The 14780-nt window shown below is 45.5% G+C and overlaps 2 protein-coding genes across 5 annotated transcripts in view; one reads left to right on the top strand and one right to left on the bottom strand.

Moving 5' to 3' along the window:
• Positions 1–665, top strand: part of MCUB (mitochondrial calcium uniporter dominant negative subunit beta) — a 93715-nt gene extending 93050 nt beyond the window's left edge. The window contains exon 9 of the mRNA XM_039238796.1: positions 175–665. Within this exon, the coding sequence (XP_039094727.1) occupies positions 175–252 (78 nt within the window). The 3' untranslated portion in view covers positions 253–665. The remainder of the gene's footprint in view (positions 1–174) is intronic.
• An 865-nt stretch (positions 666–1530) lies between these two features.
• CASP6 (caspase 6) lies at positions 1531–12861 on the bottom strand. Of its 4 annotated transcripts, XM_039238785.1 has the most exons (8): positions 12512–12703; positions 7450–7526; positions 7132–7174; positions 6490–6636; positions 5800–5876; positions 3898–4073; positions 2774–2930; positions 1531–2156 (listed from the first exon to the last, which is right to left on the bottom strand). In XM_039238785.1, the coding sequence occupies exons 3-8, from the start codon at positions 7158–7160 to the stop codon at positions 1918–1920; spliced, it is 825 nt and encodes a 274-aa protein (XP_039094716.1). In that variant the 5' UTR covers positions 7161–7174; positions 7450–7526; positions 12512–12703; the 3' UTR covers positions 1531–1917. The 4 variants fall into 4 exon arrangements, with proteins under 4 accessions (XP_039094716.1, XP_039094713.1, XP_039094714.1 ...); XM_039238782.1 differs by lacking the exon at positions 7450–7526 and having other exon boundaries at positions 12512–12861; XM_039238783.1 differs by lacking the exon at positions 7450–7526 and having other exon boundaries at positions 6490–6616; positions 12512–12593.
• Positions 12862–14780: the final 1919 nt, after the last annotated feature.

Below are 14780 nucleotides of genomic sequence, written 5' to 3'. Positions count from 1 at the left end.
CAAAAAAGGATCCCTATTCACTGAAATACTGTAAACATTTGCCACCCGTCGTTTAAATGTGTTTATTAACCTAAGGATACATTAAGTTTATATATACATTTATTCCTCTCATGCAGTAACATCCTGTTTCTCATTCTCTCTGATAGCGTACTTTTTTCTTTTTCCCACTGACAGGCTACGGAGTCCCTGAAACAGGTGCGCCACTCGCTCTGTCTGCGAATGCAAGGAGAGGAAGTCCGTGAAAAGAATTAATCTTACATTTTTAAATGTCATTGTATTTTTCCAGTGTGTGTGATTCTCCAACCTAGAAACTGGAACTTTGAGTCCCGTAGTTCTTTTGAATTTGATTGTTTCAATCTCTTTTGTTAATTAAAAGAAATGTGGAACATGGGTATTCTTTGAAGTTCTCACTTGAGATTTCTGGTTTGTGGATTCGTGTGACTTGTCCTGGATTAATGTGGAAAGGAGCTTGGGCGCATCCATCAAAGTCGGGGCGGCTGCTCCTCAGGCGCGTGAGCTCCAAGTTCTTGTCCGCCTGGATGCGAGGAGTAGTCTGTGTGGGTGGCATTCACTTTCCTTCTTAGGCTTCCTTTAGAATCCTCTTGTCATTATTTTTAAATAAGTCATAATAATTGGAAGATCTTTATCATTATAGTTTAAAATTATAAGATGTCGTTCGAAATGTGTCATCTTAACGAATATTTACTGAGATAGATCCTACTCTCATGATTGATGCTACCTGTGCTGACTGGTGTGAGGTGATCTCTCATGACAGCTTTCATTTGCATCTCCCTGATTAGTGATGTTGAGCGTCTTTTTCATGTATCTATTGGCCATTTGTCGGGCTTATTCAGGTCCTCTGTCCATTTTTTAATTCAGATTGCATTTTTTTGTGTATGTGTGTATTGAGTTGAGGGAGTTCTTTATATAATTTTAATATTAATCCTTTATCAGATATGTGATTTATAAATATCTTCTTCCATTCATTAGGCTGCCTTTTTGTTTTGTTACCTTCGTTGTGTAAAAGCTTTTAGTTTGATGTAGTTCTGTTTATTTTTGCTTTTGTTGCCCTTGTCTGAGGGCAGGTGCTCAGACCAGTGTCCAAGAGCTTACCTGTATTTTTCTTCCATTTTCTGCCTAGTTTTATGGTTCTAATGCTCACATTCATGTCTTCAAACTACTTTGGGTTTTTTTTAATAGATGGCTCAGTTTCATTCTTTTACATGTAGCTGTCCATTTTTCCCAGTACCATTTATTGGATTTAGAATTCTTCGTTCTAGTTCTGTGAAAGTATTACTGGTATTTTGATAGGGGTTACACTGAATCTGTAGATTATTTAGGCAGTAGGGACATTCTAACAATATTCTTGTAATCCATGATCATGGTATATCTTTCCATAAAGGCTTTTTATAAGTGAGAGTTGAAGTCCTATACAAAACGTGATAATTCAGATGTAGATGAATTTGTATGACCAAGTACAACAACTGTACTCTGAATTATACAAAGGAGTAAGAATGTGAATTAGAAAAATTAAAGTACGAATTTCAAATATTTTATTAAGGGGAAACAACTAGTTTTTGGGTTTCAGAAACCTTTAAGAACATTATCAAACTTATAAAAACTTAACAAAATACAAGTTAAATCTTCCAGATATTTTTGAGATTTACTATAAAAATCAGGTATTAGAAATGTTTGGATTTTTGTTTATAGTGATTCCCTGAGGATTTCATTTCATATATATCAAACCTTTTTCATCTAATATCAGTATGTCTAATGCCAATATGAACTATTTTAAGTTCTCATTAAGCCTTAAAACATTTTAAATTGCTATACCATAAGCCTCCGCCTTAGTGATATTTATATAAAAGGACAAAAATCTGTTTTGAATATAGACAAGATACATAGTTTAGATATCTGTCACTTAGATTTCGGAAAGAAATACAGCTTCTTAGTAAGCATTGAGGCAAAGCAGGGAACCTGCTTCTTTCCAATTGCACTTAGGTCTTTGCAAAAGTCCACTCGGCGCTGAGAAACTTTCCTGTTCACCAGGGTGAGGAGCTCTGTGAACTCTAAGGAGGAGCCAAATTTTCCTAGCATCTCACACAAATCCTGAATGTACCATGAGCCATTCACAGTTTCCCGATGAGAATAATAACCTAAAAGGATAGGAGCAAAAAGGGCACTAAAGTTTCTTTGGCATTCCATTATGATGACTGAATAACACCTTTATCATTCACCATTATAGAAGTAGAAGTTCTCAAAAATTCTTGAAGAAGAGGATGTGTCAATGACAGCTTTAAAATTATCGGCTGACCAATTCTTATGAGATAGGGGATTAAATTATATAGCTTTATAAAAATGAGGTTAGCTCTATGTAATTTTCTCCAGTAATTTCCTCCATTTCCTAAAATTTCCCAAGATGACAGCAGCCAGGCAGTGATTTTAACACAAGAGATTATGCAATAAGCTGTTTTTCTTTCTAAAGAACAACAGTCATCAAAAAAGCTTTCTGTGGATTTTATCATGACACTATCAAAATCAGTAATTGGCAGTAGCCTGCTAATATTCAGTGTAACTTGTAGCTTAAACCTAGTTCTCGAGAAGTTGTTTTACACTTCATGTATCCCCTGCCCATGTGACCTAATAAGACTGTGAACTTCACTATCAAATCACCTTGTTCAGATAGAAATATCTGTCTCTAGTCAAGGTGAGGTGAAACTTAATGGAACTCAAGTCAGGAAAACAATTCTGTTTGTATTGAACACACACCCACCTTCTGCAACAGAGTAACACATGAGAAAGTCAGCTCCGGCAGGCAGCGTGGAAACGGAGGCAGCATCGACCTGGGTTATGTTGACATCCGGCTTGTTTTGATGATCCACTATATCCAGAGGAATGACGGGCACATCATGCTGGTCTCCCCGACATGCCTACAAGACAAGAAGGAAAACCATTTCCTTTTCTTACCTCTTTCCTTCCCACTACTGAATGTTTACAGTGATGTATAATGTAGCACATCTTACCAACATCAACAGAAGCCACTTTATAAACACTTCAAAAACCATGCAGTCAAGTTTGAGAGCAAATTTACCTGACAGTTTTCCCCTATTCATGTTTTGTTTTTGATTTTTTTTTAATATTTTTATTTACTTCTAGGAGAGAGAGAAACAGCGTGAGCAGGGGAGGGTCAGAGAGAGGGAGTCACAGACTGAAGCAGGCTCCAGGCTCTGAGTTGGCAGTCAGCACAGAGCCCGACGCGGGGCTTGAACCCACAAACCGCGAGATCATGACCTAAGCGAAAGTCGGACGCTCAACCGACTAAGCCACCCAGGCGCCCCTATTTTTTATTTTTTAAATGTTTAGAGAAAGCATGAGCAGGGGAGGGGCAGAGAGAGGGAGACACAGAATCCGAAGCAGGCTCCAAGCTGTCAGCACAGAGCCCAAAGCAGAACTTGAACCCAAGAACCTGAGCTACAGTTGGACGCTTAACTGACTGAGCCACCCAGATGCCCCAGAAACTGAAAACTTTATTCTTTGTTAAGAAGGAATTACTAATTGCACCTCTGGCCAGGAGGCTAAAGGAGCCTTTCCAATTACTGGAGAAAGTTACTTTCAAAACTGGCTTGTGTCCTTTATAATCACATGTACATGGGGCACCTAGGTGGCTCAGTCGTGAATGTCCAACTTCAGCTCAGGTCATGATCTCGCGGTTCGTGAGTTCAAGTCCCACATTGGGCTGTCTGCGGTCACTGTCAGCACAGAGTCCGCTTCAGGTCCGCTGTCCCCCTCTCTCTACCCCTCCCCTGCTTGCACTCTCCCCAAAATCTTAAATAAAAATAAAGCTATAATCACATGTACAGAACATGGACTTTATAATTATAACATAATCAGTCTTACCTGAATAATAAATATCTTGGGTTTTCCAACTAGGCTCTGACATTTGTCTCCTTTGAACAGGCCAGTCAAAGTCTGAATTTCAATCTTGGTATCTTGTGCATAAATGTGATTGCCTTCGCCATGACTCAGGAAAACACATAAAAAGCAATCAGCATCTACATGGCTAGAAGATGATGCTATAAAGGGCCACAAAAGTTCATAGAGAAATGAAGATAAGATGCTTATGATCTACATACAGAAACAATTTACTAAATGGAAGTGGAAAATGTATTATAAAAAATGTAAATAATGAAAATGTAAGGTCTTAGTCTTTAATCAAAGGAAAATTGGTACCGTACCATATCTGATTTTTAAAAATCTATTAAAAGTTCAGAGTTTAAACAAATTTCATGAACTTTTCTACAATACAGAATGATGACATGAGAAACATAATGGATTATTGTGGCATTAATAAAAGTTTCTTTGAATTAGCAGAGAGCTTCTTAGAGCAGACTGGAAAGACCCAGCAACCACTAGTTAGCAACTGCTCTGTTCTGCTGCACCTCCAACGAATGCAGCAGCTTCATTATATGTCTGTAGCATTTACTGCTTCCAAAGAATATTAAGACATGAGACTGATGTCCTCCAGAGCGGAGGAGTAAGCGAAGTAGAAAACCTAGTAAGAAGCCAGTTAAAATGATTTACTGATTAAAGAAGTCTCATATGGTGGTGTCTCAAAAAATTAAAAACAGAACTACTGTAAACTCCAACAATTCCACTTCTGGGTATTTACTGACGAAAACACTAATTTGGAAAGATACCTGCAGCCTCCTTGTCTATTCAAGCACAACAGCCAAGATACGAAAACAACCTAAGTGTTCGTCAATGAACGGATGAAGAAAATGATATAGACAGATCTCTATATACCCATATATAGAGATACACATGCAAGAATATTATTCAGCCATAAAAAAGGAAATCTTGGGCTTTGCAACAACATGGATGGATCTTGAGGTCATTATGCTAAGTGAAATAAATTCAAGAAAGACCTATACTATATAATCTCTTATATGTGCAGTCTAAAAAAACAAACCAAACTTACTGATAAAGAGAACTCTTTGGTGGTTGCTGGGGGATGGGGTGAAGTGGGTCAAAAGGTACAGACTCCAATTATACAGTAAGTCCTGGGGACATGATGTACAGTATGTCACCTATAAGAATACTGTATTGCCTATCTGAAAGTTATGTTAAGTAAAATTTTAAAGTCTATCACAAGAAAAATAACGTTTTTGTAACTCTGTATGGTAACAGATGGTAAGCAGACACTTGGTGAGCATTTTACAATGCATACAAATACTGAATCATTATGTTGAAACTAATAGAATGTTACATATCAGTTATACCTCAATTTTTAAAAAGCTCTGAGGTTTAAATAATTATGTAAATATTATAATAGTCCATTGGCAAGTAACTTGAAAATCCCTAGCGTGCAGTAATTATTACAAACATAAGTTGTTAAAACACATACTGCATAGCGATGTTGATATTTGGAGACCATATATATAAATCCAGTTTCTGTCTGTTTTGTAACTTCACAGTATGTTGAGGCCAGTAAAAAAAAAACCTGGGTCTGGAAGGAGTCATAGCACATGACTGCCAAGTATCTGTAGTGGTTGCAGTTTAGACTTGATTCATTCATTTCTAGAACGACAGACTGTTAGCAGGAAGAATGCTAAACAAAAACTCTGGAGGCAAAATCCTTTGGAAGAGTCTGAATCTGGTGGTAACATATAAGCAAAGAGGCACAATGGAAACCTAGAACCCATGCCAATGGATTTGGTTAGACTTTCTTACAGCATTATCTGGATTACAGATAACTGAAGCACTCCATCCCCTCAGGAGACGAACAGGAAAACTACTTACCCTCATGGATTGTGAGCAGGAGCTCTTCTGCTTTCAGATCATTAAAGCATTTCACTTCAAATCCTAGCTCTGAAAACCTGGTGATACACTGGGTATTAGCTCATGAGCTATTCAAAGTCGTCATGTACTCCTCTTTCCCTGAGGAATCTATACGTGTTTTTATGACCTAAGTTGACTTTTCTTTAGGGGGAAAGAAAAAATGAAATGACAGTGATCATTTTCCTTATTCACCCACAGCAGGAAAGGATTTACTCCTACTGAAAGCTGATTCAAGTTAGGATACGGCCATTGGCCACTATACAAATATACATGTAACAATTCAAAGCCTGATAATGTCTCATGAAACAGGGTTAGGAAGAACATTCAGGCACGTTCTCAAGGGATGCTGTGCCCAAGTGAGGCTCATCTGGGTACTCTTAATTTCATTGGTGTGGACAAGTTTTGAGAAGTGTCACTTTATTAAACATGTCCTCTCTTGACTTGTGGGTAAAACTAGTACCTGTGAGGCACCTGGAAGGCTCAATCAGTTAAGCCACTCCTGATTTCAGCTCAGGCCATGATCTCACAGTTCCTGAATTCGAGGCCTGCGTTGACAGCACAGAGCCGGCTTGGGATTCTCTCCCTCCCTCTCTCTGTCCCACCCCACTTGCTGGCTTTCAAAAATAAACATTCAAACAAGCAAACTAGTACCTGCGCTTAAGATTTTCTCTGTCTGCGTTGGTGCCCCGCCTTTCTGGCAGCGTTAAGCGCCAGGAGAACCTCTCATGATTGAAGATTAAAGCGATTCCTCTCCTCTTGTGGTCCATTTTGTACTTTTCTGCCGGATCAAATGTTTCACTGTTAATGAAAAGTTTAAACAACAATCACTAAGTCATATTAAATAATGAGCTCCTACAACCCCAAGATCAACGGGTAGGGCAGACAGAGGCCTGCCGTTTCCTCCTCCTCTGCCAGGCTTGCCGCCATGCTACTGCTGTGCCCTGGGAGAGCCTCGCAGAAATAGTTCTGTGCTGATTGGTAAACGGTGGCTTTCCGGAGCTCCCCACCCGCAGTCTCCCCAGGGCGTCTTTTCTCCAGGAACCAGGGACAACAGCGGGCATAGGCCCCGGCTCCAGGGCCCGTGCCACACCGGTCACTAAGTACTCTGGATATCACTGTAGGTCCTGAACCGACCAGGGCAGCAGCCAACCCGAGGCTCCACACGTTGGTTCTCCCAGCGCTAACACTCGCCATTCTCTGCTCTGCTTGCTCCCTGCCGCCGTTCTTGCTTCTTAGGGGCTGATCGCGACCAGCAGAGGAAGAGACCTTTGTTAGGAAAGGGCATGTTTTTACCTCTTATAGAAGGCATCTGTTTCCGTCATGTTTTCCTCCTCACCTATTTAAAAAGTTGAATTTTGTTAATTTATTTTTTGACTTGTAACGCACCACGGGGCTCCCATACTGTAAACCCTTCTCTGGTTTTGGTTAGTTTAAAAGTCAAAGTATATGAAAAGGGGAAAGGAAAAGGAAGGGAACCTGCTTAAAAATAAATAAACTATAACAGCTCAATTCTTTCTCACCCAGAACTCTTATTTGCAAAATAGGAAAGAATATGATCGAGATAAATGGAGGAGATATTATGCAAATGTATTCACTGCGAACTATACCTACAGTAACATGGTTCTGTGATTGTGGAGCACAAATGAAGTACGGAATTGTTCAGCAGCAAATGTTTTTCCAAATATTCTCTGAAACCGAAAAGGAATTAAAAACAGGCGAACTGAAACACAGTGTGTGGTTAATACCGGATCCCTCTCTGATCTGGAGGAGGTAGAAGTTTGGGTGGGTAAAGGCTTAAATTTTGGATCTCCCGAATGATAGATCTGCACTTACAACCCATCAGGTGATGGAGACCCTCTGCTCCTGACCGGTGCTCCGACTCCCCCACCCTCTGGACCACCTTTCACCGAATCCTCCTCTACTCCCTAGAGCAATGCTGTGCAGCAGCACCGTGTGCGGTGACGGAACGGCCCGGGACCTGTGCTGTCCCACGTGCGAGCCGCGGACCACATGTGGCCGTCCAGCACCTGAAACGGGGCTAGTGCAGCTAAGGAACTCAATTCTTCATTTCAATTTAGATAACCATGGTGGGCCGTGGCTTCTGTACTAGGGCACAACGGGTCTAGCACCTTCTACAATACAGGGCCAGGCACCCATGACTCTGTTTTTACCTGACACACTTAGCCCAGAGGGGAGGGAAAGTTATGAATAAACCAATATTAACAGTATAGCAAGATGCTCGTCTCTACTGAGGTCACTGAAGGAAACGCGACAGACCTTCCCACCCACCCCCTTCTAACCAGGAGGGTCCCGTTCCCCTCTCTCCCGGACACCTGACTACTCTAACCTCACGCCTCCTCCCTGACAGAAATCGGCCCTGAGAGTGAAGGTGAGGCTGTCATTCAATTCTGTGCTCTTTACCACTCACTCTCAGCCTGCTCCTCCTGGAATTCACCCGGTATCCAGGCCTCACAAGCACCCCATGAAGGCCCTCTACTGTCCAACAGACCCTGCATCAGTTTTTGTCAACCTTTGCATCGATTCCTGGCCTGGGTGATCAAATACACATTCCTGGGTCCTAACCCAGATTTACAGAATCAGAATCCCAGGAGAGGAAGAAATCTGCATTTTTAACAAGGTGATTTTTATACCAAAGTTCAGGAGTAAAGAGCAGCTTCCTTAATGTGTGGATTAAGCATACATTAAGCACAGCCCCTCCCCCATCTCACATGGTGTCATTCCTACTCCACGCACTGTTCTACCTGGATACCTCCTTAAAAAATTTTTTTAAATGTTTGAGAGAGAAAAAGAGAACATGAATGGGGAAGGGTCAGAGTGAGGTAGAGAGAGTCCCAAGCAGGCTCTGCACCGTCAGCACAGAGCCCACAAACCATGAGATCACGACCTGAGCTGAAATCAAGAGTCGGATGCTCAACCAACTGAGCCACCCAGGGCCCCTGCCTGCTCCCTGGGGGTCACGTCCTATTCCACGCCCTGCTGTCACCCACACACCACACAGCGCTCCACCAGAGTTAACCTGGCGTCGCCTACGCTACCGAGGCACCACTCACACATCTACCTGTCTGGGACACACCTGCTCCCCATGCTACTCTACCAGAGAGATGTTCTACTCTTCTTAGTTCAACAGTGACTCTACCTGGAAGACTTCCAACTCCAGACACCGCTCATACTGCTGGGGGGGGAGGGGGGGAGGGGCTAGTCCCACTTCACACCCCCGCTATGAAAGATACTCCTTCTCTGCACACTTTCCTATCGGAGGTACTTCCTGTTCCACACACTGCTCCCCTGACACTACTTCCTACTCCACAAACTGCTTTATGCAGAAACTTCCACGCTACGTGCCGCGGTCTAGGGGAAGTGCACTCTACATGCTACCCAGGATATTTTCTCCCATTCTGCTTTCCCTGGGATACTTCTACCCCACACCCTGCTCGACGTGAACCACTTGCCGCCAAGCCGTGCTCTATCTGAGGACAGCCTCCTTGGCACACACCCCTCTGCCCGATGCTTCCGACCAGCCCTTGCTGCACCCAGCACGCCGCCTCCTGCACACGGTGCTTCCTACTTCACACGCTGCTCCACCAAATAGTCTCCTATTCCACAGGCTTGCGGGCTCCATGCACTGAGTGCTCCCTACAGCAGTGTTCTACAGGGTGACTTTATACACTGCTCTACCCGGGACACTTCCTACTACGCCTCCCCTCTACCCGGGGATACTGCCCTGTGGACACACTGCTCCACCCGGGATCCTTTTTACTCTACACATTGTTCTACGTGGAATACCTCTGACTCCACACACTGTTCTGCCCTGAACACTTTCCACCTCACACCCCATCCACGGAGATTACTTCCTGCTCCCTATACTGCTCTACGGAGGCCGTTTGCCTCACCTTCCATTTTCAAATAGGTTTCAGGATCCACCTCCTTTTAATAGCCTCACCTCCTTCTTTGAAATCAATTACACAATAAAGAAACGGAACACAACTCAAACTAAACATATCCAATCGCTGCATGAAGGACATTCACCCCATTCACTCCCCCGAAAGCTGCACAATTTGGGAAGCATAGAACTCTTGTGCACACGGTGCACAAAGGAGCAGACCCCGCAGCTCACCTCTTCTAGCCTTTGCTCATCGGTCAGTGAGCTAGTGAGCCTCAGGTCGCTCGAAGGGCAGAGGGTGGAAGCTGTGCCGAATGGCCCCACCGCCAACTGACTCTAGTCATGGAGGGTGAAAGCACTGGAGATGTGCACTCGACTGGGTCCTTAGCGTTCATTTTCTACAGTTTAAGGAAGGAACTGCGCCGTTCCTCCTGGCTACACAGAATTCAAGCTGTGCATCTGGCTGTCTCAAATACTGCCCTCAGCTACGGTTAGGAAAAAGACAGTTTTAAGTAACTCAAGCTAACTTAAAAAAACATTGTTTCAGGGCGTCTGGGTGGTGGCTCAGTTAAGTGTCCAACTCTTGATTTCGGTTCAGGTCACGATCTCGAAGTTCGTAAGTTCAAACCCTGCATCAGGCTCTGCACTGACAGTGTGGAGCCTGCAAGAGATTCTTTCTGCTCCTCCCCCCACAAACAAATAACTAAATAAAACTTTTCAAAAATAACATTGTTTAAAAGTTAACAGATTCGGCAATCTCTGAGGGATTTTCCAAAAGCGTGTTCTTGTTACTGTTAATACTGTGGATGCAGAAGGAAACTGGTATCTGAGAACTTTAGTTCAGACCCTTACCAGCTCAAACCCCACTCCAATGTAAATGTGCATCCTGCACCCCCAGTTAATGATCAGGTCCAGCTGCCATTCTGTTGCAGCTACTTGTTCAATCAGGACAGAAAGCGATGGGCACAACACGTTAGAATCTAAGTTGCAAAACTTTATTGGAGTTGATATATTTTACTCAGGTGCCATGTAAAATAACACATTGGGACTCTGGCCGTATGTCCTAAGCGGACAGATTTTCAGGAAGGGCGCACTTTAAAAGGAGTCATTACACTGCAGGAACACAAAGTTACCTGCCTAAAAGGGTAAATGACTCTGTCGACATGGAGAAAATTTTAATGGAGATGCTCCATCTAACAGATTTGTAAAGTCCTGTGCATCTTCAATCTATTTAAAATGGGTCCATCATTAAACTTGCCTCTTGTGCTCTTTTCACTTTTCCGTGCCTCTGATTTAGGCGATTTGCTTTTCCACCAGGATGCGACTACCGCCTCTTTGCCCCTTAAACCAATTTAATTTTTACCCAGTTAATCACTCCTTTTTTCTCCTCACCACATAATCCTACCAGCTATTATTTGTTGATGGCCCTGCACGTTGGATACTTTCCCTGCCTCAGCCCCACAGCCCATGAGGCAGAGTGTGTGTCATGCTTGCCCCAGGTCGCCATGCTAACCCCCTCCAAGCAGAGAAACCAGCTACCTTCCTAAACTAAGTGTTCGTTTCTCCCAACTTCTCCAGGACCTACGGTTATCGTCATCATTCCCCGCAGTATCTACGAAAATCTACCCATGTCAAGAATCTGTTTCATAATCCTATACTGAGTAAACCACGTCGGGCCGAGAACCCAGTAAAAAAGGGGTGGGACGGCCACAAAGGAAGGACGGGGAAGGAGAAGGAAAACAAAGGGAGAAGAAGAACGGAGGGGGAAGCGCCCTGAGCAGTGAGTGGTCGGCATCCTGGACCCCTGGCCCTGCTCCCCACCCCGCAGCACAGAATCCAGAATGGGACTGGCCACCGGACACTGCACGGTCTGTCGAGGGCAAGGCCACTCTCTGAACGACCAAGGTGACTTCCTACAACTTGCCTCTGGGGCAAGCCTGGTTTTGCGCAGCGACGAATAAAAAGCTCTAAAATAAAGGCACTGTGCATCAACTTCTAGAGGTTCAACCTTCCCTTCCTTCCCCCAGCCGCCCTCCCCCACTTTATTTTACTACGGCCATGCTCGAAGTTTCTTCAGCTATCAGTGATATAATTAATACATGACAGGGAAGAAAGTTCTAAAGTACACGTTTAGCAGTTGACTGTAGAGAAAGATGTGGCCTCAACCCAAACCCACGAACGGTCCTGACTGCGGGAGGAACTGGAGCTGCACAGCCAGCCAAGGCCTAGTTTCGTCCCCAACTCAAGTCGGGGCACACCCAGGGGCTCCGGTGTGGTGCTCCTGCCGGCTGCTTACGCTGCCATTATAACGCATGCAACCACTTCTTTTCCTTTTTACTCTGGAGAACACAAAACCAGATCCAACTTTCAAAAGTCAAGTTTCAAAAACAACCAGGGGCGCGGGCGCGGTGGGGGGTGGTGGTGGGGGGTGGGTGAGGTGCCAGCACCCGCCCAGCCAGCCTTCCAAGGTTTAAATGGCCCGACGTCTGGAAAGAAAGAACGTCCGGAGGACAAAGGCGGCGCGGGCACGCCCCTGCGCCGGGCGCCGCTACCCCGGGCGGCCCTCAGGCGGCCGCGACCCCGCACAGAGCCCTAGGCTGGATTCCTGGACCAGAAGGCTAACAAGCTGTCCCCCACCGGACTTGCGCGCTTCCCTCCAAGACCCGCAACTCCTTCGGGCCGTCCAGCTCCCGCGTGCCCGCTCCCGCCCGCGCGCCCCGCGCCGCCCTCCGGAAGCTGCCCGGCGCCCCCTCGGACACCCGCCGGGCCTACCTGCAGGGCGAGCCCCGCGGAGCCCCGGCGCCGAAGTCACAGCGTCCCCGTCCGCGGCGCCGACGCCCGGGCGAGACTCCGCTTCCTGCATCCAGGGGCCCGCAGCCCCCGCCTCTTCCTCCGCCCCCGCCGGCCGCCAGCCGCCCGCTCCCGGGAGGGGGTGGGGGCTGCGTCTGCGCTCGGTGCCTCCCGCCCGCCGAATTCAGGCTCCTGCCCCCTCACTCCCGAGCTCGCCGCGACCAGAGCGCGCGGGGGAGGCCGGGGACGCGGCCTCGTCCGCCAGGCGCTTGGAGACGAGCCCGGCCCTCGGGAAATGCCGGTTGGCACCCCGAGGACACACGGGCGGCCCAGAACTGGGAAGCCACAGGTGGTTTCACCGCACCTGCGGAGAACCGAGGCTCGCAGTCCCCGCCCCCAGCGTTTGCTCCTCCCCCCTGCCTCCCAGGGCGAGGGTCTGCTTGGGGAATTCTGGACAGTAAACTAGACGCAACCCTGGGATTTTTAAGTCGAGCTAATTCGCGAAGCAGTCGTAACTTCGGAGCCGGAACTTTGGGGTCTATGTATGTAGTCCTCACCCACAAACTGCGCTGACTGAGCGCCACCGGGTGCTCAATGTTGCATTGAACCGAGCTCCTCCTTCGGCGGTTGGCTGTCACAGCGTGTGTGAATTTGCTTCAATGAACAACTCTACGATCGGATGAAAAGGTGGCCTTATCTTCTGTAATTTCCCTGGGTCTTGTCATTTAAAAAGTAACCTCAGGCTGCGGGAAACATGTGTTGAAGTACCATTTTTAACCCATTAAAATAAGTTCATAAGGGATACTTAAGTATAAGGGATCCGTCTTCAATAGATGATACCCTAGCTGAGAGAGTAAAATTAAAATCCAACTTGATAACTTTTCCCACGTATGCTCGCGTCATTAACTAGAATATGAAATCAGAGGATTTTTCTCACCCAACGCCATTTACTGTCCATTGTGTGTGCAAAACATCTCAGAAATCTGGTTTTGTAACTTACTCTGTAGTCAAGATGTAGCATATCACTCTAGGCCTTGTATGGTTGTTGTGGAGATTAACTGAAATGACCAATGAAGTTTTGGGGTGCTGGTGGGGTGGTCAGGAGCCGAGGACCAAGAAAGAATTCTTGAAGATGTTTCTGGTGCAAAAAGGTGATTTTATTAAAGCACAGACACAGGACACGTGGGCAGGTAGAGCTGCACTGGGGCTGCACTGGGGCTGTGACGGGTAACAGGTCTACGCTACGGAATTGGAGGCGGTAAAGAGTAAAAGGAGGCCTTTTATACGCTAACAAGGACTTCTGAGATGCCTGAGGCCTTGCTATTATCAAGCTAAGGTGGTTGTTCCATCTCGCTAATGATTTTAAGATGGTAGGGAGTTCCTGAGAAACATTTAACTCTGCCAACCTCATGTATTTGTCAATGAGTTGCAGGTTATAAGGAAATTTAATTTCACTTGCCAGTTCCTTCTGCCTTTGTTCCCCATATCACTATGGGTGATGTTGGGGTTCCAGGAACCCGAGTCTATAGGTTTCTGGAAATTAGGCTGTTGATAAGATTGCCTTTTTCTTGGGGCACCTGGGTGACTCCATCAGTTAAGCATCCAGTTATGGCTCAGGTCATGATCTCGGGGTACGTGAGTTGGAGCCCCACACCGGGCTCTGTGCTGGCAGCTGGGAACCTGGAGCCTGCTTTGGATTCTGTGTCTCTGTGTCTCTTTGCCCCTTCCGACTCACACTCTGTCTCTCAAAAATAAAAATGATTGCCTTTTTCTTGCAATTTACTAAGGTATTTGTGACTGGAGACCTATGTCCTGTATGACTGTGATTTCTCTCAGTTAACCGTTTGTTTTCTTTCCTTTCGTCTGTTCTTGGGCATCTGAGTGCCTGAGGAATAGCACACATGTCCCATGGGGTGGGGGGCTAGCTTGTATTTTGCCCTCAACCTGCCTTATGCTCCTTAAAACAGTGCCTGGCTCGTGAAGAGCTCCAACTGTTTTTGTTACCACCATCTTTAGCTCATTGAAAGCAAGATTTGTCCCCATTAGGGGAAACAGTTGCTTAGCATGTAGGAGGTGCTCAGTAAATATTTATCCATTGAATGAGATCCAGGGTTTCAGCATTTGCACTCTGGACTTTATCCAGTCTGAATGTGTTATCTGGCCACCAGAACTTCCTGTCCTTTTGCCTAATTTTCAGGGTCTTCTCTGCTTGAGTCCTGAAAACACTCCCCCCACATAGGTGTGGAACCCC

Source organism: Hyaena hyaena, unplaced genomic scaffold, assembly GCF_003009895.1.
Source record: "Hyaena hyaena isolate Hyena2069 unplaced genomic scaffold, ASM300989v1 scaffold_146, whole genome shotgun sequence".
Taxonomy (NCBI): domain Eukaryota; kingdom Metazoa; phylum Chordata; class Mammalia; order Carnivora; family Hyaenidae; genus Hyaena; species Hyaena hyaena.
Note: the sequence above shows the minus strand (reverse complement) of the source record. Positions and strands in the feature narration are given on the sequence as shown.